The sequence below is a fragment of the Stegostoma tigrinum genome, chromosome 6, assembly GCF_030684315.1.
Source record: "Stegostoma tigrinum isolate sSteTig4 chromosome 6, sSteTig4.hap1, whole genome shotgun sequence".
Taxonomy (NCBI): Eukaryota; Metazoa; Chordata; class Chondrichthyes; order Orectolobiformes; family Stegostomatidae; genus Stegostoma; species Stegostoma tigrinum.
The window spans coordinates 64190469-64216530 of NC_081359.1; the positions used below are offsets into that span (position 1 = coordinate 64190469).

At 40.9% G+C, this 26062-nt stretch overlaps 1 protein-coding gene and 1 long non-coding RNA gene across 4 annotated transcripts; one reads left to right on the forward strand and one right to left on the reverse strand.

The window, feature by feature from the left end:
- Positions 1-899: 899 nt before the first annotated feature.
- LOC125453121 (POU domain, class 3, transcription factor 3-like) lies at positions 900-21534 on the forward strand. Of its 3 annotated transcripts, none has more exons than XR_007247693.2 (2): positions 900-1249; positions 20213-21534. XR_007247693.2 is itself a non-coding variant. In XM_048532259.2 (2 exons), the coding sequence occupies exon 1, from the start codon at positions 4009-4011 to the stop codon at positions 5203-5205; it is 1197 nt and encodes a 398-aa protein (XP_048388216.1). In that variant the 5' UTR covers positions 3699-4008; the 3' UTR covers positions 5206-6230; positions 20213-21510. The 3 variants fall into 3 exon arrangements, 1 of the variants encoding a protein (XP_048388216.1); XM_048532259.2 differs by lacking the exon at positions 900-1249 and adding an exon at positions 3699-6230 and having other exon boundaries at positions 20213-21510; XR_007247694.2 differs by lacking the exon at positions 900-1249 and adding an exon at positions 18175-18900.
- On the reverse strand, positions 19069-25264 carry LOC125453125 (uncharacterized). Its single transcript, XR_007247698.2, has 3 exons — positions 25149-25264; positions 21853-24433; positions 19069-20654 (listed from the first exon to the last, which is right to left on the reverse strand). It is a non-coding gene; the product is annotated as an uncharacterized LOC125453125 (long non-coding RNA).
- Positions 25265-26062: the final 798 nt, after the last annotated feature.

Here is a 26062-nt window from a genome sequence, read left to right on the forward strand (position 1 = left end):
TAAAGAGTTAAATTGGATTTTTCACAAAACTATCGTCATATTCTTACGGTAGGATATCAGAAAACACTTCGACGTAGACCTAAACTCATCCGTGAACGCTCTATATGTCTGCAATATTCAGGTCAATTATTACAAGCTTAATTGAAAGCTATTTTAAAAGGTTAGGATGAGTTTGGTCTGAGGGAAAAAAAAGAGGTACTTTTCGTCACTTTAAAAACTTTAGACTATATGACAAAACAGAGGTCGAGGATTACTAGCAACATTGACATCAATGCACTTATAGTAAAGTTGCAAAATAACAACCAAAACTATTGCTGAATTATTGGCTTGTTGTTCTAGTCGGATACTTTTCACAAGCAGTTGCATGCAAGTTCTCAGCAAACTCTGGAGATTTCGCATGGGCTACAGACGTTTGTCAGCAATTCTCCCGCCTGGGCTTTTACATATCTTACGTTCAAGGACAGAGGTCATTTCAAACGTAACACATATCGTGCGACGCATTCCCCCACCCATATAATTTCAGCACCACATATTAAGTTTTAAACTTATATTTGTATACCGTGACACATAATTTTGTTTTGAAATGGGATTAATTAAAACTTCTCTGAGAAGTGGCAGACATTACAGAATTCAAATTCGAGGCTGGAGTCTCGCTATTGCATTGACTTTAATATAACTGGTTAGTACTTTTACTTTTTTAAGGCAGAACGTTCGGCCCGTTTTCTTAAATAAAACTGATTCTGTGCCTTCTCTTTTTCTCTGCCGTCTTCATGACTTGTCTCTAAACTCCGTTCATTTCTGTGCTGTGCGCTCTTTCCCCGCACGGCAGTGCTCCCTACCGACCTCAGCGTGCAATAGCAGCGCCTTTCAAACTCCACAAATTTGCATTGTGTGTTCCAGACTCCGCGACTTACAAAATTAACAGCAGCCGGAAAAAATTATAAACTATACGTTTTAAAAGTCATAATTGGGAATAGAAGACGGCTACCTTTATTGAGACTATATAGAGAGCTCTATACACTGACTTGGGCTCCCGAGCGTTCTTCCTGGCTGAAATGGAGTCCTTTATCTAAACCCGAGTGCACAAACATATAGGTTAATGTGACTACTGTTCTTTCCTTTTATTTGGTTCTCTATGGCAACGAAAATGCTGTGCGTAGAAATGCACCCCGTCAAGAAAACAAATGATCTTCGGGGAGCAGCTCTACATGGCATCTGTTCCAAAGGGGCACAGAGGGAAGTTAGGAAGGTAAGAGTGAAAATGTGTGAGAGAGGGAGACAGTGTGGGGGGGGGGGGGGGGTGGGGGGGAAGGTGGATATTATGTGAAATAGAAAGGGCTCTTGATGTGCTCGAAGGAGAAAGGATTACGTACGTGTGTGAAAGAAAAAAATACAGAAGACAGCGTGCGAGATGTAACAGTGTTAAAAATACGCTTTTAAAAACTTGACTTTAGTTACTGATTTTTTCGACCTGATGCCATTATATAATGAAATTGAGAACACACGGTCTCAGATAAAGGCCGTTAATGCAGCAAATCTACATTATCTGCACAAGATAAAAAATTTTCGTATAAAAATCAGTGGCGCTGTAAAATGAACATAAGGTGCCTGTATCAAAGTTGAAAACGGTGCAAAATTATGTTCTGTTATACCTTTTATTCAATGCACACGCACACGTGTCTCTGTGCGCGGTTACATACAAATGGCTGTGTGTATTTAAGTAAGCTTGACATTCAAATTAATTCTATTCGTCACTACGTGAATCTTTTTTTTCTGGATTCAATAATATGAAGTGCCTGGATTTAAAGATGGGAGCTGCGGAGGAGGACAAGACAGTATGAAATGTCATATTTGGAAGATTTCTTTTACACTTGACCTTGACAATCGAAGTGCTTCCGGTGTGCATCGAATGTTATCTTTGTATAAGCAATAGAAGGAAAGTTGTAGAAAATGTTTTAAACGTTGGGACATGGCGGCATGTTATTTTCTTCTTGAAGCTTGCACCATACGCCCTCTCAGGAGAGCTCAGCCAAGTTCTCGTTAGTTCTGATTGATCGTGAAACTGTGGACCGACTCCCACGAACCACAGGGCTGGTTTTTTAGTGTCTGTGCTATCGGTGCACGGTGTGCTGCAGTGTGCACCTTTATTTCTGTGAGATCATTTAAAACGTTTTCGCTCCTGTAATTCATTTTAGAATCTCTTACTAATTGTGACCTTGCCCGGTCTTCTCCACTGCGCATTTCCTCGACAGTAGCGGGGAAGAGCCGAGCAGCAAATCAATTCAGCAAAATTTAGCACAAAAGAAAACGAGCCCACCGTCGCCGATACTCAAATACCCCAAATCCTAACGATCCAACTGAACCTGTTAATAAAGTCTTTTGAGATAGGATACGTGACTTACCAATGGCATGTTCGATGTTCAAACCATAAAGAGTGTTGAAAAGTTTGGTATATTTGGAATATTTGCTTTGATTTTTACCTTCGTTCCGGGTTGTTCCCCGTCGATCCTCTCTAAGATGTACCCTTGTACTGGCACCACTGAGCCCGGCACTCACTATTATTTTCACTAAAATATATGAAAATTTATGCAAATGTAAATCAGTACAAATTGCTCTCTGATGTTTTACTTTTTTTTCTTGGTAGGGAAACAAGCTACCGAAGATGTTTATTTTTTAAGACAAGATACAGTTTAGGTGTCTATCCGTCATAATAATTGGCTTTTAAGGGTTTTAATGGAGAGAAATGTGTTCTTTTCGGCGGCGCAATCACATTTCATCAATCCACCTGAAACGCCTTTAAATGCGTGCACTGTGAAATTCGTAGCAGTAATTTAGACAAAATCCTCACTGTATATTAATGAAAGAAGGCCCCATGGCACCGCTCCTATATTCCCCATTCAGTGTAAACAAAACCACGAGACTCGGTTTGAGAATGGTCCAAGGAAAATCTGCTGGAAAGGAAACATGCTGCTGCGGCTCTGGCACAGACTATTCAGCGTCTGCACCTGGAGATCAGAGATTCAAATGAGATCTGTGTTACATCGCTGAACTCTTCAGCAGTCGTGCGTAGGGAAAACATTCTTACGGTTGCGGGGAGTGGGGGGGGGTGGGGGTTCATACAGGTTTAGGCTTCCAGATATAACAAGTCTGCTATCGCCAGGAAATGGGTACTTTTTTAAAAAATCGTGTGTCTACGGCCGTCCAATATTTGGTCCCCATCAATTTTTGAGCCTCAGGACTCTGCGCTAGACGGAGTTTATTTTTGCAATGAATCGCGAAGATGGAAACTGGCGCATTCGAAGTTTATGTTTCCAGTGCGAAACGAGCCGGTTGCATTTCTTACTCTCAAACTTGGAAATTGAGGTCTAAGTTTATTTCTGTTTTTATTTCTGGCTCTCTCAGGAATGATCAACTCGTCCTTGTTTTGGGTGGCTACTTTGTGTGTGTGTGTGTGTGTGTGTGTGGTGTATCAAAAAAAATCCACGCAGTCCCTCGATTCACCCAAGCTGGGCTGTTTTGCAGCTTTTCTGCTTCAGTGCACCTCCTCGGTACCCCCCACCACCCCCCTCCCCCAAACCACACCAAACCCAAAACCTTACAACAGCGACGTTCCCCTAATTAAAAAGCAGCCAATCGGAACCGCCGGAAGGAAGCGGCGCGGCCGAGTCTCTCGGTCGGAAGGTGTCAATCACACAGCGGGTAGCCAATCCGCGGGAGCCTCTGGCTGAACTTCCTCCTTTTTTTGCTGTGGTGTGCGGGGAGAGCGCGGCGAGGTAAACACTGGCTATGTGAGCGGGGAGCTGTCAAACAGCATCTTTCCCAAGTCCCACCAGCATCCCATATATAACAACAAACTCTCAGCAACAACAACAACAACAAAACTGAGCAAAAAAAAACAAAAGGAACTTTAAACAAAAACAACTCACTTTATTTATATTTATCTCTGGCAATCAGACAGCAACAACTACAAAAAAAACAGACGGGAGAAAGAGAGAGAGGGAAAAAGCCATGGCGACAGCGACGTCCAATCCCTACATGCCGAGCAATAGTATTCTGTCGTCCAACTCTATCGTGCACAGCGACTCGGGCGGCATGCAGCAGGCGACCACGTACCGCGATCCCTCGAAAATGGTGCAAAGCGACTTCATGCAGGGGGCCATCGCCAGCAACGGGCACATGCTCAGCCATGCACACCAGTGGGTGACGGCGCTGCCGCACACCGATGCCGGCTCGCCTTGGTCCTCGGCCATGGCAGGCAGCCCCTTGGGTCAGCAGCAGCAGCAACCGCCGCCGCCGCCGCCGCAGCAACAGCAGCAGCAGCAGCAGGACGTGAAGCCGTCGGTGCAGGTGGTGAGCCGGGACGAGCTGCATACGGGAGCCGCTCCCTTGCACCACCACCGCCCACCCCACCTGCCGCCTCACCAGCCGTCTCACGGCGGCCACCCGACCGCCTGGGGGGCGACCACCACGGCTCACCTGTCGTCCATGGGCTCGGCCGTCCAGCCGCTCATCTACTCGCAACCCGGCTTCACCGTCAACGGCATGCTGAGCCAGGCGGGAGGGCAGAGCCTGCACCCGGGGCTGAGGGACACGCCGGAGCTGGTGGACCACGGGCAGCAGCACCATAGCCACGAGCACTCGGACGAGGACACGCCGACCTCGGACGACCTGGAGCAATTCGCCAAGCAGTTCAAGCAGAGGCGGATCAAGCTGGGCTTCACCCAGGCCGACGTGGGCTTGGCGCTGGGCACCCTCTACGGCAACGTCTTCTCCCAGACCACCATCTGCCGGTTCGAAGCGCTGCAGCTGAGCTTTAAAAACATGTGCAAGCTCAAGCCCTTGTTAAACAAGTGGCTGGAGGAGGCCGACTCGTCGACCGGCAGCCCGACCAGCATCGATAAGATCGCCGCTCAGGGCAGGAAGCGAAAGAAGCGCACTTCCATCGAGGTGAGCGTCAAAGGAGCGCTGGAGAGCCACTTCTTGAAATGCCCGAAGCCCTCGGCGCAGGAGATCGCCAGCCTGGCTGATAGCCTGCAGCTGGAGAAAGAGGTGGTCCGGGTTTGGTTCTGCAATCGGAGGCAGAAAGAGAAACGCATGACGCCGCCGGGAGGAGTGCAGCAGACGGACGATGTGTACTCACAGGTCGGCAATGTAAACGCCGACACACCGCCCTCTCATCACGGACTACAAACCGCCGTGCAGTGAAAGCAAAACGTAAAGCATAGGCTGTTTAGATCGGATTTTTTTGTAAAAAAAAATTTAAAAAAAAAACAAAAACAAGGACAAAACGAAATCAACAAGTCCAGGACTATCGCATTGATAGCAGGTTTTCTACTGTGATTTGTGAGGCTGGCGATTGCATAGAATGAGTGCACCAAAATTGCAGATGTCTTATCATAAAAAAACAAATACTTCTGAACCCCCCCCCCCTCCCCGGCCTGTGGTGATCGACGGGTGGACCCCAGATACTTCCAGATAAGTGTGTCTACATTTAGTCTGCTGTTTCAGAAAGACTGGTTCATGAAATAATTTCAGATTTGGTCCAGCGAGCTCGGATCGGCCGTGGGCGCTGGATGGTGCCTGGTGTACTTCTAGAGGCTGGCTTTTCTTGGCTATATCAGGTGCATAGACAACAACACTGAGATAGAAAACCGTTCATTCTGTAGGTTGAAATACTGAATACTGTCCTTTATGTTAAACACTGTAATCTGCAGGAGAAAGGGAGCTAATCCGTACTGACTATCGAATAAAAAAAAGACCGGTAAAAGGGGGTCTTAAAAACATGAAACTTCAGAGCAACATTAAACCTGCAAGGCAGGGGAAATTTCAAGACAAAACAATTAAATGGGTTGATCCAAAAATAATGACAGATGGAACTTTCTGCAGCAAGGTTAGTCGGAAAAGACAAAACAAAAGAAAGACTCGGGGATTTGGGCGAGAAATTGCCCCAGATGTGGCTTTGATGATTGGTTCATTATGTTGTCTTCGACCTCATTCTTCCCACCCGCCTTCCCCCCCCAAAAAAAACTTAGCCCGAATGTTTTCTAATTTCATCTCCAGCCCATTGGAGTAGAAGAATTTTTTATATAAAAAAGAAAGAGAAAAAAAAATCTCCACCATCTGCAGCTGCACTTACTGAACTTATCCTCTTTAAAAAACATTGCCAAGTTGAATGAATGGGTGCTGTGGATGCGACTGTATAAAACTGCCATTTCCAAGCAGTGTTCTTGGTAGGTTTCAATATAGACTTTTCAAAGACGCAATATAGAGTCAGTAGATCAGTTACTGATCTAAAAATATTTACTTTATATTTTCATCAGAATTGACTTCTTTTAATATTTTATTCAGAATACCTATGAACTGCTGCAAAACGGTAATTTATTTTTCCCCAGATCTTGTATTAGATGTTTTCAAAACGAGCACAAATAAATGCGATGAAAAAATGGACAGTTGTTAGGTAATAAGGGTATCTTTTGATGTGATAATTTGATTGTAATTTAATTTGAGTAGTGATTCCGTAAAAGATAATTCAAGAAATAAATTTGTTAGAGTCAAACGATTTTGTGGTTCGTGTGTCTGGTGTACAAAGACGGTGCTTCAACAAAATGCAAAGAAGTGTCAGTGGATAGAGCATTTATTATGAACCTTAAATTAATTGCCATATAATTGAATTACGCTTCAATATCTAATGTCATCGTGCCCTTAATTCTGAAAGTAGTATATGGGTTAAAATTACATAATGAATTTTTAAATTAAATCATATTTTGTATAATCTATGTATTTTCAGAAATAGCTAAACTCTTAACGCTTAACTCCCGTGTTCAGTTTGGACGTTGGTCATGTGTCTGCTTCCTATTTTTAAGGACTGTCCAAAATTTTAAGCCTTTGCTTCTGCCTGTTTGAATTTACACTTTTTTTCAAATAATTAGTTTTCTTTATTTCTGAGAACAGAAATTAACGTTATCAAAAGAAAATGCTCGTCATTAATCAGTCAATTTGAAATTAAGTTTTAAAATGTTCCAACTGTTTGAGGGGAAGATAAAGGAAATTTAAAACAAGTTCAGGCGCAGGTCACAGCTTCATTGAATGGGTTATGTTGATGTAGTTTGAACTGGTTTACTCTGCATTTCTATAAATAAGACCCAGTGGAATAAGGCCGTCTGGATGTATATTTTTTAATCAAAGATGTCTTGTCTAATAACTCCCTGTACAGTTTTGCTGGCAAACTGGTTTCTTATTTAGGGAATATATTAAAATGGAGAAAAAGAAGAATAGATATCACAAATGAGTTTATTGGCATTTAACGTTTCACTTACCAAGGGCGAGGATTGTAAGCCGCTTATTTGAGTTGCAGCAAGATTCACAGCTGTTCAGGATTTTTTTTTCACAGATATCTTTGCACGATTTATTCCAGCAGCATCCCACTAAAAATGTGGCCATTGGAATCAAAACTGCATATTTTCACTCTGTAGTATTAGTCAAGAGTACAGGGTGAATAAACGAGGAATCGGTTTTGAAGTATTCAAAAAGACCAGTACCAAGTCTAGTTTATTAATATATTAGCGTTCTCCACAATTTGATGCTTTATGGTTGTTTACAAATGACTAGCTAACACTGACGAGCGATATTATTGTTGCAAACCCACTCTGTTTGCATTTTCTGGTCCAGCATGTTTGATTTATTCCAGATATTTTCCACTGTCAAAACGAAGCTGGGTCTGGGGCGGCTGATACGCCGAGATGCAAGGCGCAGAGAGATCTGCTGTTGTTTTAAAATATAAAATAACCACGAGAGGTGATAAGGCATGTTAGATTGTTGGCACATTCTGGGTGGATTTTTTAACAGCTCGGTATGTGACGTTGCTAAGTGTTATATTACAAATTAGTCTTGGAAAATCTGATCATGTTGCCGTTATTATTATTCTTAATGTTGTTTTCCGCCGCTGCGTTGATTTTTTTTCGGTCAAACAGTATGTGCAGTGTGTATCAATAGGAAGCTGTGCGTCAGCGCAGCGTCGCATTGTTAATTCTTGATCCGAATACCAGAAATTGATAGGTGGAGATAGGTTGGCCAAGTGGACGATTTCTCGGCAGCTGCGTTTACCAAGAACAGTGCTGATGAAGAAATACGGCGGCACTACTGCAAAATAGGCACTAAGCGAGCATTAGAGTTGTTGGTAAGATAGAGAGCTATAGCACATAAAACATGTGATTCCTGAAATTCTTATTCTTACATATAAAATGTGCTGTTGGTTAAACAGCGATGAGGACTCAACAAACCAGCCTGCTGGATGTTGATTCCTGCATCTAGCACAGAGTGGAGCCCAGAGTGTTTCACATTCGAATAATAAAAGCACCGCAGTGAAGCCCAGTCTATGTTTAATTTTCTAAGTTAGAGGTTTTTGGTGGAATGAAGTCATGTAATATTCCTTGTTGCATTCGATACCAGGAGAGTCACTTGAGAGAATTACATGATATAGGAAACATTATTTAGTTGTTTTTCGTAACAGTTCAGTTTGCTCTGGAGAAGTTGCTTGTAAGGCCTGGTTTGAACCAAGTTCCTCATTGTATTCAATTCCATTAAGTTCCACCGGAGAAGTGGTTGAAATATGTGGGAGGAAAGGCAGATGAGAGTTAAAGTATAATGAGATTATAAACAACATATCTTGAGCTGGTACATTTTGATTTGTTTAATTTCATTATTGCAGCCTGGTTCCGGCTAGTTAGTTCTCCCGTATCTCGTATTTTTCGGACTTATATTTTAGTAATTCATTTCCTTAGAACCCACTTTCCTTTCCACTTATTAATTCTTATTTCCGCTGGCCAAAAACCGCGTTAGCTTATAGTGAATTAAATTTGCTGGTCGGGAGATCCCTGCTGTGGGGATATCAAGCTGCATTAATTTCTGTCTCCTTTATCTATATCTTTCAGTGACACCTTTAACTACTGCCGGTTACCAGCGGCTCATAGGTTCTCAGCTACCTCGCCCATGTTTTGTCTCTGATAGTGCAGAGGCTTAATTGTCATTCTTTACACTTGCAAAGCTCTCATTTTTATACAAGATGCATTCGCGTAGTAAAGTGTTTGTGCAAAACCTGTAGGAAACGTGACATACACATAAGTATGTGTTCTGTATTCGTATGTGCGTTTCAATCAAACTTTTTAAACTTATTACTAAATGTATATCAGTTTAGTTCTTGTTCCATTCAACGAAACGTTGTGATTATGAAAATTCTGTTTGTCTTTGCTGCCGCTTTCATCTGTTGAAATCCATTCCCTTTTAAGTATAATAGCCACAGACAGGGGAAGGATTTACTGAAAAGAGCACGAGGTGGCTAGGTAAATTTTAAAATAATTGGCGATTGTTTAGAACCAGGCGATCTTCCAAAAGCTTTTCCCCATCAGTCTTCGAGTGGTGTTTGGCGTGATTAATCTTTAAAGTAAGCAGTAAGCAATAAAAGCATTCTGAGGTCATCTGAACAACCATTGGTTTATGTAGAAGTTGCGCTGCCAACTTAAATGTTAATTCATCAAAACTCGCTAACTGGTGCAACAGGTGTATTTTGCTCTGAACTTCTTCAGTTCCAGTTGTATTAATTGTACAAGGTTTCCATGTCATATCTGCGTTTCCGTTAAAAGAAAATCTTGCGTTATTGTATTTTTAACATATGTCTTGGACACATTTCCTCTTCTAAGCTTCCTTTTTTTATTCGACTTGGATGGACCACAGACCAATATGCGATGCTGACGTCTGGCTATAGATTGTGTTGTTTTATAGGTAGGACAGAAACGGCGCCCAATACAAATGTAGCTGGCGTTTGGAAAGCTCAATACACTTTAATGTTTGGGGTTAGGATGGTATAAGCAAAGCAGTTCCTAGTTGATTACTTTGCATTAACAAGGTGTACAATAACTTAATCTACGCAACAGTTTGACAGCGTGTCACACGTCAGTGACAGAATGCATTGTGTAACCCTAGTTCTTAAAAGCTTGACTAAGCGAGATTGACCACTGCGTGCTCCCATAATCGATCTTAATTATTAATATACAAAATTCATCATATGTATCTTTAATACTGTGAAGAATTATCTTGCTTCATATCAGATGAAATGGATTGCATTTTATTTTAAAGAGCACTGCAATATAACGGTGAACACTGAAAATTGAATCCACATGATGCAAATAGCGCTTTTTGTCGGATTCTTTATCTGTTCCAACTCAAGCTATGTTTGGGACCATATTACGTACAAAAAGGGTCACATTTGAGTCGCAGGTGTATATTTGGATCCTCGACATTCGAATCTGCATTTTAATTGTGAGGCATAGAGGCCCATTTTGTTTCAAGTCAAAAGTGCTTCCATTCTGCGGAGAGTGCCCCTTTCCCATTGCAAAAAGGCTGGCAGTTTCAGCTGTCACAGTCTCCCACTGATTCACTCACACCCTCCCCCCTCGCCCACGCCCCCCAACCCCCATAAAGGCAACATTGCAATTCACAGCTTTATACGTCCAAATTATTTTTGGAGGCAAACTCCCATACACAGGTAGAAAAGCAAATGTTTCTCACAGAAAGATCGAGCCATGCCAGTTCAACACGGTTTGTATTCCTGCAGTGAGAAGGCCTTGATTTTGGTTGTCAGTCTCAACCGGTGACGACGGATTGCAGGGGATTTTGTGAAAGTGCAGACTGCATCGAACGTAAGGCAGGCCTATCTTACAAGTTGTATTCCTGGTGTCGACCATTCACTAAAACGCAGCAGTCTATACGGGGGGAAAAATCACATTTCTCGGGTCGATTAGCCAACACCGGTTGCTTAGCAACGGCATTCAAGTGGAGGTGAAAGAATATGCATTTTGTATTATTTATTGGTAAAACAATAGTAATAGAATAACAGTTTGCCTGGTTTACTTGATTGATTTTTTTTTAAAAAAATCAAACCTTCAGGATGTTTTCAGAAGTTGGGAACCGGGTTAAGTTACAGGTCTCACAAAGAAGGGAGATAATGAAGAATCTACAAAAGAATTCTGCTGGATTACGCTCCAGTATTCAGTAGCACATCAAATCGTGGGTAATAGGTTGATGTCCATTGGCATTAGATTTATTTCCAAAAGTGGGTTGTGAATGTGATTTCTGGTATGCTCGATGAATTCAGATAGTGTCAATCTCTCTGGCTGATTCTTCCTGTGCAACGTGTGTGTTGTTCAGACGCTTGCCTCTGCAAGGTTGTTGCAGATAAAACTATGAAAAGGAAGCGTGTGCTTGGCCAGACTGGGTGGGAATTGAACGGGTCACTCCATCTGGTGGGCTATCGTTTTTACTTCGAGCCTGAAATCTGGGTGTTTTGGGTAACCTCCAGCAATGGATCAGTGAGATTTTGAAATAAAGCACTTAAAGTGATCGTTTCCGCTTTGTAATTAATCTATTTTTGCAATTCCTAAATCGCAGCGATCTCTTATTTACTGACTCCACCGTTCCTTCCCCTAAGTTTCAGAATGAGTGCTAAAGCCAGCATCAGAGTGAATGTCATTTATTGCATAGCAACGTTTTAAAGATCCGGGTTTAATTTGCCACGTTCAAAGTTGAGTCATTGTAAGTGCTTAGCTTGTGTTGTTGATGGCTCGGGCATGTAAGAACGAATGCCCGGCTGTCTATAAATTTAATAACTAAATTACTTCTTGTAACCATGAGATGCTACCTCCGTTATGTCGACTTATTCTGTTGCAAACATCATTAAGGTATACAACAGAAGTTACACGATTAATTTGCACTTTTCATTTTCTGGCCAGGAATGTTTACTGGTTCTCTGATTTATTTGCATGCCTGTCATCTTCAAGTAATTATTAGATGGGATAGTGTAATCCATCTAGGTCTGAAGTGATACTGTGCAATTATACTCTTACAAACTGCCTTCAAGAAAAAAAATGTTGGCGTTCTTAGCGAATTAGTCCACGGCTATTGTGGGATCAGCCGAGTCTCAAAGCATTTCCGCAAAGCTCTCTACAAAGGTAGGGAGTGCATTGTTCAGTATGCACTGATGTACCAGAGGGGAGTCAAACTGACCTTATACAGACTTTATTACAGACATTTAAGATATGATTCCGCACTCTATTGCTTGAATTAAAAGGCAATCTCATGATGCGGTGTATAGAGTTTCCGCTTCCAGTTTCGCAAAACCACATGGTTGGCTTTTAGTATCAAGCTGGCTTTTGTGGCTTCCACAACCATAATGTAAACCAAAATTCTTAATGTTTCTTTTATCGTACACACCATCGATGGGTTGCATCTGGTCTATTTACCCAGTGGTCAACTTGACCTCAAATTATTATTGAAAAAGAACAAGAAATGTTTTAAACATACGTTTTATAAATACTTCTCAGTTATGCTTCACAGAGTCCTGATAGCTTATTTTTGTTGCAGTTGACTTTGTCCAAATACTTACTGAAACTTTATCAGTCAAATCTTTTATTTCACCAAACAGAAAGGCACTTCAAAATTTTTGTTAGGGCTAATTGTTCACTGGTGAGGTTAATTATCTATGCAGCAGAAATAATGGGAATCGGTTGTGTGAATATTCAATTATTTGCTGGTCTCCTCAGAGTAAACGCTGGTTATTTGGTCGATTTGGAAAATGGTGAGAAGGACTAATATGAGGGGGAGAAGGGTATCAAAGTTAAAGCAATTCTGCCGAGAAAGACAAACGTGGCAGAATAAAGGCTCGGGGGGATGAGAGGTAATATTTGAAACATCAAACCAACCCCGGGGAGGATTAACCCTTTGAAACAGAGACCTCAATTACAAATTAAACCATAAATATTATTGTTTCAATGTTTCAGGGTGCCTTCATATGTTAAGTTAACTTCAGCACAAATAATATTTTCTTTATGCAATGAAGAATCGGAAAGAAAATACTTTTAATTGATCAGTAAAAAATTGCAGGGTTTGTATTTATAACACTTTACGCAGTGGGTAATATCTGTTGGTGTTCTAATACGCATTATTTAATATCCACGAAAAAGGTGGATCTGGAAGTTTAAACGGTCAAATTCATATATTGTTTACGATAAAATAAATGTCAATGTCTGTGATCATTACACCCTGATGATGTGTAGGGTTTATGGAATGTGTTGTCCGTCAGAAATACTGTCCTTAAATTAATGAGATAGGTGAGCTTAGCATTGCTACTGTTCGTAGTATTTGGCGGTTTTGTTTTGTATAAGCATGAACTGTTATGAGGCTGCTATTTGTCAAATTGGAAAAGGTAACTTCAACGTAAAGCGCATTTATTGCTGGACAAAATAAGTCAACAACGCAAATTCTTTCCAAAATGTAGGAATACATGTATGCCACTGAATATAGTGCAGCATTCAACAACATATTCATGTGAATAATATGCATGCGTAAGCGTGCGATCATGAGTATGTATCCTTATATATAGTTGGACGTAACGTATGCAATAATAATCAGTAAGCCAAATTGTGCACACACCTTAAGTGCATTCAGACAAATGCCCATTAATACAAACATGATACATGTGAAAGCGATATGAAACACAGTTAGATGAGTCTGAAATCTTGTGTTTGCGATGGCATTGAGTGTAACAGTATGAAATCTAGGAACAGATGTTGAACAGCGCACTTTTTTCTTAGATTGCTCTTCACCACAGGTTACATATGCCCTTTGCTTTTCCGTTAGAAGCTATTGAATTTCAGATGATGCCGTATGATTGGTCAAGTATGAGTTGAACAGGTATGTGTAATTTTAGAAAGCATTTCGAAGTTACTTTGAATTTGGCTAGCCGTATCCTCTAGGTTGCTTAATCTCAGTAAAAAAAAAGATTTGGGGATGAATTGAACAGCAAAGTTGTTCTTGACTGCAACCGAACTTATTCAGGAAATCATTTTGTTCCTAAGAAATTTAGCGATGAATTTGGATATGGGTAGTCAACACTGTCTCCTTAGCTTTGAATCGAAAACACTTTCAGTCTCTGACAGCGTTACGTCTGGTTAGCACCAAAAACGATTTTAGTTGTAGCTTAAATATACAAGAATCTTTCATCTTGCTATAGCTATAGTCCACAAATTGTTTTTAACAATTCTGTTAGCGCTAACGAAGTCAAATGTGTTGACTGTCTTTACATCATTTCAGTTTTAAAATTAATTTTCTAGCTACACTCTTCACCTCGCTACATGTACTGTGCATCTAAACGATAAGCTATGGGAAGAAGCATTCCTCCGAGAGCTGACCCCTCCCCCGCCTTCTAGTTATGTATCTCAATTACAATGTTATTTTCTCAGTAATATTCTACTAATTAAAAACTGCCAATTTCCCCTTTTCAACAAATCTTCCTTACTAATATTCAACGCACTAGAATTTGGAGATTATATTTTATCTCTACTCGTTTTAAAAATTGTTTCGAATGAGGGAAGTATCAGTATTTTCAAAAGTTAATAGGTATCGGAATTAACCGTGATTGGTTGATGTCAATATTTGGGATGTGAGCTGACAATTTTTATTTGCTTTTTAACTCAATTACTTTTACCAGCAGAATCGCATAGCTCGTGTTTATTCTGTACGCACTGCACACGCAAGTATTCGGGAACAAATGGGTTTTGCTTAGCCTGTGGTCCACGATCACATGTGAGTTTATACTGGCCAATAATCACTGGGCTTTAAACCAAGCTGCGAGTTGAACCCCATGCACGGTTGAACTGATTGTGTCTCTGCTCCAGCGATTCCAGTAAAACTACAACACCTACACCTATTTAAAAATATAGAGAATTGTTCAGGCATGTCTTGTTTTGACAACAACAAAAAAACTCCAATCCATCGACAACTGCTCCGTCATGAATACAGTGAATTATCGGCAGAAAAAAAAACTGTGACGGCAGGGACCACTAACTGTGTAACCAGCTCGCCAAAAATCTGGTCATCGATGCTCAGTTTGTGTTCCATTGGGTACAGACGGCTTCAAACCTCATGACAACCTTTGTCCAATCATGGAAAAAAGAGCTGAACTCAAGAGGTGAGGTCAGAGTGACTGTCTTTAACATCAAGGCAGCATTTCACTAAGTATCGTGTCAATGAATTCAAAATAAAACTTATATTTGAAAGAATTTGGGAGAAGTTCTGAACCGATTGGAATCATGCCTACCTCAAAGGGAAATGATTGTGGTTGTTGGATGTTAATCATCTAATTCCAAGGGCATCAGTTCCCTTGGATAATGTCCTGGTTCCAACTATCTTTGGCTATTTCGTCAAAGCCCTCCATCACAAGGTCAGAGGTGGGAATGATCCCTGATAATTGTTGTGCTCAGTTCAATTCACAATTTCTGACATAATGTTGTAGTCTCTGCCTACATACACCAAGATCTAGACAAATTTTCGGAGGTTTGGGCTGATAGCTGGCAAGTATTAATTACACCACAAGTGCCAGGCCATGACTATCTCTAAGAAGAGAGAAGATAACAATTTCCCCTTAACAGCCCTGTCATATCTAAAATTCCAACAATCGGGTTATCATTGACTAGACACCTAATGTCCTGTCGTACAAATAATAAGCTGCAACAATAAACCAAAAGTTGGATATTTGGCAACGTATGACTCACTTCCTGGAAGTGCATGGGAATACCATTATCTTCAAGTTCCCCGAAACGTCACACACCATCTTGTCTCAGGAAACTTCTTCATCCTTACTGAGTCGAGATCTACAACTTCCTCCTCCACAGCACTGTGATATATCTGCAGCACACGGACTACATATGGTGAAGAGAGGAGCTGACCACCTTTCGAGAGCAATTAAAAATGCACAATTACTGCTTGACTTGCCAGTTATGCCGACACGCATGGATGTTGTTTTTATTTTAAATTCAAGTGGTAGACTGCGCACAGCGTGTGCAGGCCATTTTTCTTTCGAATCACCAACTGTATCTCTGTGACAATGTCTCACAAAACAAGCTCACCAATGACCATAAACATACCAAACGTTTTAGAGGAAATTAGCACTATTCAACACAACAGCTAACTTATTAAGATTTTAAGCAGAGTGCGTTTATTTGAGAACATACTGAATATACATATTTAACATGTGCCATTGGAACCTTGCACATTTCAGAAGACAAGAAAATGTCTTAGTATTAGCTAAAGTTGACCACGTAATGATACCGAGGGTCAGCCGTTATACAACTATTGTATTGTCTTTTTCATTAAATAATGAGTTGAATATTGTTAAAACTTCCAAACTCTTTTTTCTCTCTCAGAAGAACATGTCGAATCAACTTCCCGATATGAATGGCGTTTAGTGTGTGAACGGAGGAACACAATTAACAACTGCCCCGAAAACAATAGACTTCAAGTCCAATAACTCCACACATTGCTAATAGTTTGTACAGTACTCACGGGCACTTGGGTGAGCATGTCCCGGTTATCACTCCAAAAGTCTGAGATAAAATGGCTGAAAATCATCGCCCGGAAACTGGCCAAATATCAGGAATCAAGATATTTTGCAGTACGCAAATCTCCCAGTCAGACTGGTCAGAACCAAAGCATTCAGAAAGACGGTGTTCGAGGTGCCCTTTGCCCCCCGAGCGCCACGAACCCGTACTTAGGTTTTATTTCCGATGGAAATGAGTGACCGCTGGCTCTCAGGCGTTATTCAGATTTTCCTTTTCGTACGTAATGGTGCTGCTTTAACATACTGGGGTAACTTGGTTCATTAGCACAGGATATAAAATGAGGAGGATGGGTGCTTGACTAGATTTGCAGTATTATGGTAATGGAGATTTGTGAAGATACAGGACCAGGTTAATGCGACAGTTGGGCAACAGCTTGTTGGGTGACGATGGAGAGCAATAGTCAATACGTTCTTTGTTAAGTCTCTTTTGTCCCATAAATTGACAGCCATGTGACCACAAAACTGACACATGAAAACCAGACTTAAATCGGGAGGATGTGAGGCTGAATTGGAACGTAGGCTTTTTTTTAAGTAGCAACTCTGCCGTTTGCCTTAAAGCAGAAATGAACTCAGTCACAAATCACCTACTCTTTTTTGCAGACTATATATGAAAGCCAATAAGGTAAATCTTTGAATCGTGTGTATTAGCGGCACGGAAGGAGGTCGTTCGTCTCACGTGTTATGGCTGCGAACAGTTTTACCCCATTTTCTAGTTCCTGGTTCCTAGCCTTAATGGTAATAGGCAATCCAAGCACATAGCAAAGCATAAAAACGTGTGATTAAGTTGTTCTGCCTCCAGCCCTATTAAAGACTTTGCACTTCACGTCTAGTCCGCCATCGGGGTGATAACCTAGAATCCTTAACTCACCTTGAATGCGTCGACCAATTATTTTACATCTATGCCCTACTGTTCTTGATATCCTTCTGAGGGAAATAGGTTTTTACTGTCCACTTTAGCCAAACGCCTCAGAATTTAATCAATTAAATTTCCCCTCGGCTTCTTCTGTTCCAAATGCAGAACCAGTTGCCAATACATGCTACATTATCATGAGCCGTGCGCTCTAACATAAGTATAATCCTACGAGAACTAATACACCTTTGAATTGTTGCTAGAAATACAACTCGGTAGTTGGAATAATGGCTGTTTTTTGGTTTCTGTACAATATACTTCTATAATCTAAAGAAATAACTGAATCCTGAAAATTGCACAACATTTGTTGTTCAAAAAAAAATCAATGTTGCTTTTGAAAAGTGAAGTAGTTTCCACTTGAGTTTGGAAGAACATGCGCGATCTAAGCAGCTCAACAGCATGTCGAGTAATTGGCAACAGTGAGTCTGGGCTCATTTATAGGTTGTTGTTCTTGAATTAGTCTCATTTAACCTATCAGTCCAATTGCATTTTGCAATGGGTAGAAACTAATTTAATACAAGATATGTATATGAAAACAAATACATTTGAATCATTCCCTTGCCTCTTCTCTCTCCATTCTTGATCATGAGGTCCTATTCCAATAGACAATATGCGCAGAGCGATGGGAGCAGAGTGTGCGTGTCTGTGTCTATGTGTTCTTTTATTTGAGGCGGGGGTGGTTGGGGATGTTCTCAAAGCGCTGACTTGGACACGATTTTCCCAATTCTGCTATATCAACCTATGATTCAGTCGGTCTATGTCCAATTTGCGACTTTGATAAGGGGGAGGGGATGGTACAGTCAATGCCCTTCGTCAAGGCTGAACATGACCACGAAGAGAAACGCGCAAGTAGTCTCGCAGTGATATTTAGACAATTCTATACACCAAGTGACACTCACGCAAACGATTTCTGAATGTATTAAAACGTGAATCGGTGTATTCTATTAATACTGTACCAAATAGCCATGTGATATAACATCTCAAGAATGTAATTGCTGACATTATTGACAGATTTATTATGTGTAAGAAGTGGTATCCTCTGATAATTTGCTTAATTTCATCAATATATTAATTTCCACAAGAATTGGTTGGTACATTACACACCAGAACTTTGCAGTCAGGATTGTATCTGGGATCTGATATTTTTGAGTGCTGCGTGAGGAGCAATCGGTCTGTTTTGCTTCAACACTTTGGCGCAGCTAAAAATGCTGTCCCTAGATCCATACCAACTCTCTTCGTTCGGGGAAGTATCCAGCGGTGACTGTCACGCAGCAATAATTTTCCTTTCAAATACCCTCCGAGGAATGCGTTTGACCCTCTCGATACAGTAGCACGGTTGAGATATAGGAGATGAAAGCTGTATGACAGCACTGCTAAGATTGTATGTGCGCATCATCAGACCATCTGTTTTCATTTTCCCCTAAAAATCCCTTTCAACCCAACAAAATGCGATACCCACTACAGTGGCCTCATTATCATCAGGCAAACCGTCGTGTCCCAAGCAACCGAACGGAAAATGTTCAGCTCGTATGTAAGATATAAGGTGGGTAATGGGAAGTGGTATTTTGTATATCGTGTGCGGGAAGATGTCGAAACAGTGTGGTGAATGGTTTATCTGTTGCAGGGCAAGTTTTTCTATCTGGTGTGAGTAATTGTGTTTCATACAGTATGACGAATGGTTTGATGTAGTGTGAAGAATTGCATCGTTGATGATATACTTTGTATTAGAAGTACTGTTTGTACAGGTTCAAAACTTGTATTTGCAATATAGAAACACGTCATTTCGTCTTGATGATAGTCTTTCATAGGTGGCGGGTTGTTATATAATTAATACAAGACACGATTGTATAAATTGATGTTACAAGATATATATGGCGAATTTTTATGTAGTGGATGCTTTTGCATATAGACTTTTAAATGCAACAATATACAATGTGAGAAATTACGTTACCTACAATGCATGCAACGATATCATGAAATAAAGTCTTACGCAATGTGAGGGTTGATTTACAGTATGTGGAAAATAATATGTACAGCCGGTTAACGGTGCTCGCTGTATTGCGAAATTATATCACTAATGGAAATATGTTATATGGTCTGGGAAACAGAGCTGGATCCATAACAGGGATACACACTGCATATTATTTAAGGATTAGTTTGCGTCATTGGAATTGCAATATTATGAGATCTAATATGAGCGACACAGTAACATAACTACTACAAAGAGAGAAAGATAAAGAATAGAAATTGTATTCTGTCTTATTGTCACATTTTCTTTAGGGTGCCGTATCAATCAACATTCCCGAAAGATCAAGTTAACTGGCCCTGTCCCAGTATACTGCTAACAACACTGTAGAACATTACTGGAAATATATGCGCACCTTTGACATTATAACCGATACAGCGAGAGAGACTGTAATAATACAAATGGCTAAAAACGAACAATTGGTTAAAGTTCTCCGAATGAAGGGATTGGACGACTGTCATTTTATTCACTCATACATAGCTGCTATTGTCCTTAAACTGCAGTGTGTAAGGACGTTTAACTTAGTATGTTGTAGTTTTGTGAAGTTTCGTGAGTATTTTGAGATTTGACGCGTTATTGTGACAACAATGCACCTAAGGTAACATGAAGTACACAACAGAATGGTCGGCAGACGTTAGAAGGGAGACGAAGAAAACAAAGTGCGAAAAATTCACAACCAGTCAGGCAGCATCTGTGGAGGGGAAACGCAGTTAACGTTTCAGGTCAATGACATTTAATCAAAACTGATGAAAGATTATCGAACTGAAATGGCAACGTTGTTTCTGCCTCTTCGGGTGTTGCCTGACGTGTTTTTCTGTTTCTGTTTCAGATTTCCAGCATCCGCAGTTTCTGTGGGTGGTGTCGATTGACCTGAACAATCAACAGTCAGAGCAATATTCAAATATGTGTTACATTCACCAGTGACTTGGTTACTTTCAATTCATCTGCAAATAACCAGCAAAAGTCAGTGCAAACATTAGTTGGAGTAATTTCACGTGAAATCAATCTACTGGTATTGTGTTTTCTCATCAGTTTTTTTTTATTTCCAACGAGTTTAGTAAAACATAGCAACATCTCTGAAATATGTCACAGTTGATGAAGGTGTGTTTTACACAAAAGCTCCTGATGGATATTAGAAGCTGGACATTTTTTCGGCTCTAATCAGTTGAAGGATGTTCGCGTTATTGAACCACGTACTCATCGAAGCCGCCATCTTTCATACCCTCTCAGTGAGATTTTCGTCTTGGGGCCCAATCAATGGAGAGTGTTTGCTGTGGTTTTGAAGACACTAAGAATCAGTCTGAAACTGATGACAAACTTTCCGAGAAGGGAGTTTAGACTCACTAAGCGGCACTTCCGACCTCTCAATCCACGCATGGTTCGATTTCAGTTTCCGTCGTTTAAAGACCAGTTATTAATACATTCACCACCTAGCAGCCCACTCACCTCAGCCATTGTTCGTTTTAGTGGAGTTTTGAACGCAACCACTACCATCTTTGGGTGCATTGCTGCCCCCTGCTGCTGAATGCAAAGTTTAAGCTGTATTAACCTAGTTCGTAATGAAAGGACTATTCGTCAGTCGCAGATGTTAAATTTATATATATATATATATATATGTAGAGTATAAAATAAGGCGATAGATGTTACTTGCAACACATCCACAAAACAATTTAAAGATATTTGTCATCAAGAGACAGGCTCATTTTAAATTCCATTTGAAATTGTGATGGAAAATGAAAACAAGGCCGAGAAACAACACATGATTAATTAAATAAAAAGATGTGTAGTAACCAATCTACTGGGTTTGCGCGAAATGAACAATATTTGGATAGTGTGGTTTGTTGAGTTGGTCATAAACATTCAGTTACCACTTGCCTAATGGGGACTGCACTTTGCAATGACATACATGACGGTATCTGCAAGACGACAAATGCATACCTTGGAATGATCTAATTATGTTGCTAAAACACGCTGATAGTGCAATCATCATTTTGGTGGCTCTGCGTGGCATACAGTCAAAAATCTCGGTCTTGCAATGTTATGTCATGCATTCCATGTTACGCCAAGTTTGTAATTTGTATGTTTATCTTTCAGTCAGTCTACAAATAAAGCGAGAGTTGTATCACTCCATATTTACTAAATAAACCTTATTTTCTGGAGGAGGATGCAAGAGGTGTGAGTTTCAAACAGTTAACGGAACCTGAACATAGACTTCGCACAGCATCACTTCAAAATCATTAATTTGCAACTCAAGTCAAAATCTGAAATGTGTCAGAAAAGGGGAACAAGAGACATTTTCCATGAAAAACTCCCAAATATTACAGTGTGTTTAATTGCATGGCAGTGATGTTGAAGTATTGCATAGGCTACCCGAAGGTATTCAAACATCTCAGCAGTTTATTAAGACACACCAATCATTCCTCTTTCTGCTCACGTTGCTTATGCATATCAGACAAATCAAAAACCCACCGTTTTCACTCATTGCTTCCCGGATACATTCATCCCGTTTGTGTTAATTCAGTCAGTTGATGGTATATCTACGCCTAGTCCAGTGGCAATGATACATGGGTGGCAATTTTAATATCTACCTGGAACAAACGATGGAAAATGTTTAAGGTTTTGGATTGCTCGGTGACTTCAGTGATATAGTTGATGTTGATCATCGGACTGTCCTCACCCAATAGTGTTCTCTCCCGAAAGTATTGGAGAGGAGATTAGCTCAGGCCTCTGGCATGGCTCCACAATGCAAGATGCAAAGCAAAGTCTTGGTTGTAAGAATAAAAATGCCCCTGTTGCCAATGAGAGACTGTTTTAGTCCCCGTGCTGCTTTCAATCTTGTTTCAAATCTAATGTTTTAAATTCTATCTCCTTTAGGTTCTATTCGTCCCTCCCCACTCCAGTAAGTGCTCATGTCAGCCTCGATCATTGTGCTCTGCTGTTGACTTTTGCAGTTTCCCATGAGACTCAGTCCTGCATTCAATTTACCTACGAGCTGGTGCTGGCCATCAGTTGGCCACGGTTTGTGGAGCCGTGGCTAAGCTCCACAGAGCACTTTCCACTCCCTGCTTTAAAACACACACGGACGGATACTTCAAACCGCGCAGATTACACCCCTCCGCACGCTTTCATTGCAATCTCCACCTATCCCAGGCCCACATGTTATGATTTGGAAAACGCTAGTCTTGTAGCGCACTTATTGCATTGTCTTAAAAAAAACGCTTTCGATCGCGCGAGAGATGATTGATGGGGACACGCTCATAAAATGCTAGCGGCTGCTCTCGTCAGGCGCTTGGCAGCGTCCATTCGGGGCGCGCTTGCCATCATTTCAAATAGCAGCGCATAATACTTTCACTTCTAACATATGGGTGATGTCGGTATGACAAGAAAGTCACGAGGATTTTCCTCCCAAGTCTTTAAATCTTGTCAAAGGTCAAACAAGACGTGTATTCGATTTATAAGGGCGTGAGTGAGTGTGGGGATAAATGCAGTGGGATTTATATTAACACACAGCATTTTATAGCGTGTCAGAGCAGTTCGTGCAAAGCTCGGAGGCTGATAAATAAAGCAGCAGGCAATCAATGTTGTGTACAAACAGGGAAGGACATTTTATCACTACTCAGCGCTCAAAGTCGGGGCAATCGGTGTTTTTTTTAACGCAGGCGTTCAAAAGAACTGCATTGGATCGATATTCGCCATGAAAACATCGAGAAGTATGCAAATATAATTGCTAAAGTGCACCACGTTCACTTGGTTCCAGAAACTGCAGCAACTCTGCTGCCCATCGTACGTGCTGTCAATGACAGGGCAGCAATGATTCACACCAGAATATAAGCATTAACTGTTCAGTGCAGAAAAATAACGCGCCATTCCCACCTCAACAGATCAAAAAAATCCTGCACTAGCACTTCTGTCCACGTTTGCACGTTGAATGCCAGATGATTCTCTATGTCAATGTTTCAAATAGAAGCAGGTTGACATATTCACCTCTACCAGCACCTCCAATGCGGCATCTCGATTGAACGGGCAGAGTGACAGGGTTCTTGGTAAAACTATCTCTTTAGCACACACTCATGCAGCTACCTCAATGACAGAGCAAGTCCTTGTTCACCGCACGCAGAGATCGCCCTACCTCGACCAGTTTCAACGTCAAATTATCTAAACATTAATATTCAAAACACATGGCGCTCTCAGCTATTTTCAGTTCAACAGTCCGGTCGGCGCTAGAGTTCAGCAGTTTCGCGAATCAAAGTTTCTGAAGTCCGAAAGAAGTATTTGACTGATTGGTTCGCATGTGTCCATCTACGTTGCCGAGTAACTGCGTGCAACTGAGGTTTCGTATTGTTCTTGCAACTGGGCAGAATAACTGGCCCAACAAATGAGCAAATTAATAGTACAACGGCCAGGGGAACAATGAGTTAAAGATGCGCGGTTTAACAACATTAACATGTCCCGCAAAAAGAAAAATTCTACGTTTTTTTAAAAAATGCTGCAAACATGCTATTAACTTTCTATCAAAACGACATTCACTTTTCACACACTTAAATATGTAAACGAGTGGTCCGGCTCAATGTTCAGTTTGTTGGTATTGCATGTATTCACTGTACGCTTTATAAAATGTTGCTTGCTTGAATGTTACTATTTGTGACGTCGGTGACATTCTCAATACACCATAAAATCAAAAGATGTCCAGTCAAGAAATGGATACTCCAACTGTATGCATTTGGAACGCGTAAATATTTGGAAGCCTTCGAAAAAGTGCCAGCAGATTAGTGTTGGTCACGATTTGTAGATTATCAGCAATGAGATTTCGGGGGGAACTGTGAAAGACTGATTGACTTTGAGCTGAAGGGATTCTGTGCAGAATGAGGTGAAAACGTATAAATCGATGAGCAGGGATTAGAACGGATCTGATGAGAGATTGCAGGCTCTGACACCAGCGACTGATCGTTACCAGTGGATCTCTGACGATTAAAAGACAAATCCATGCTCAGTAGATCTTCACCGATTGATGCCAATCCTTAGAGATTTATAGAAGAAAGCTTCCAGGTGTCTGTGGGAACATCGTTCAGTTAAAATACGGTCAATTTAAATCATGCCGCATGTGTAATTCAGGCAGTGAGTTGCTTTCATGTTTTGTTTCCTGGTGATATTATCTCGGAACGTCACTTTTGTTTCATAATTAAGATACTATAATTTAAAGAAGAGCTCCCCAGGCCTGCTATTTATCCTGTAAATTTGGCATTGAACTCGCCCCACTTTTCACTTCAATGACTACTAACGAGTTATTGTACCAAATTGTTTCAGATGCCAATGACATCCGCTTTCATGCTACAGACTACAAATCCCAAGATCCCTCAGTGTCTCAGCGAATCAAGGCTGGCAAGGGACTTGGGACAATCTCTCTGCCTCAGCTCCCACTGTGCCCTGCCAGGGGATCACATGACCTTGCATTGCCTCTTTGTCAGAGAGAGTGCATTGGAAGAAGACACTAGTCAGTGCAAACCTTCAGTTGCCAAGCGTCAGAAATATAGGTATTATGTATTTATATAAAAAAACAAGGTTTCCAAAGCACATAACTTATAAGCCCAAACTGAAAAAAGATACATTTGGCTGCTCTGTGCGAAAATCCCTATTCTGCTGTTTCAAGTGGTTCATTTCAATAGTGCGTTTCCTGAATTTCGTGCGTTTTTTTAAAGCAATAACAAGGGTATGTTAACGCTCGGAATTCCGTATCACTGGAGATTTTCACATTTGTGAGTACTTACGGAAATATCGCAAGGACAACTCAGCATCGCACCACATTTTTTGAGTTGATACGCTTCATGAGAAGGAAGAGAGAGTTTCTCAAAATGATCCTCTTAGGGAGGTCTAATGGTCAAGAATCACATCATCGGCCAACTGAAGTGCCTGCTCACAGATCCCCGCGGTGCAACCTAACTTCCGTGACCACTGATCCTCAAATGATCTCCCGATCCCAGTTTGGTCGATAGTTTATTGAATTCCATGTAAAAGAGGATCCTGGAGACTGAACCCAGGACAACCCTGAAAGGTTGCAGACAATCCACGTTTATCTGATGCCATGGTGATAGCCCTTCTGCAGTTGTTCCCCTCCGTGAAGCTTGACACTGATCCCATTAAATCGCTACGAGGCCACCATTGTCCACTTACAGTCTTTACCAGCGGTCCCGCTTTCCATCGGAAATGCTTCGGTGCCGCATTTCATATTTAAACGGGACGTCTATATATTCATATGGAGACTACATGTATTAAGCACAAATACTGAACTCAAGCGGCCGTTCTGATTTTTAAACTTATTTTAGCATAACACATTGCAAGCAAACGCAAGGCAACAAAAATGAAATCGAGTCATTGCCACTTAAATAAATGCTAAAATAAGCCCCCAATCATTCACACACAAAGAAAGGTTTATGAACGATTTGGAGAAAGCATTGTAATTTAATCACCTACGTTAAAAAAAATCGGCAAACCCGGCTCGTTTCCTAACTTACTTTTGTTTTTCTTATAACAGCACAGAAATGGGGGCAAGAATCATCACGGTTACAAACGCGATTTCTCTCATTCATCTTTAATGATTCTTTTCCAAGTCCTTCCAACTCACATGTCGTCGGAAAAACCGGAGATATAGAAAAAGAAACACTCCGCTGAATTAAAACAAAAC

Excerpts from the sequence above, each read along its gene's own strand:
- LOC125453121 (XM_048532259.2), top strand. The coding sequence starts at position 4,009 with ATGGCGACAGCGACGTCCAATCCCTACATGCCGAGCAATAGTATTCTG.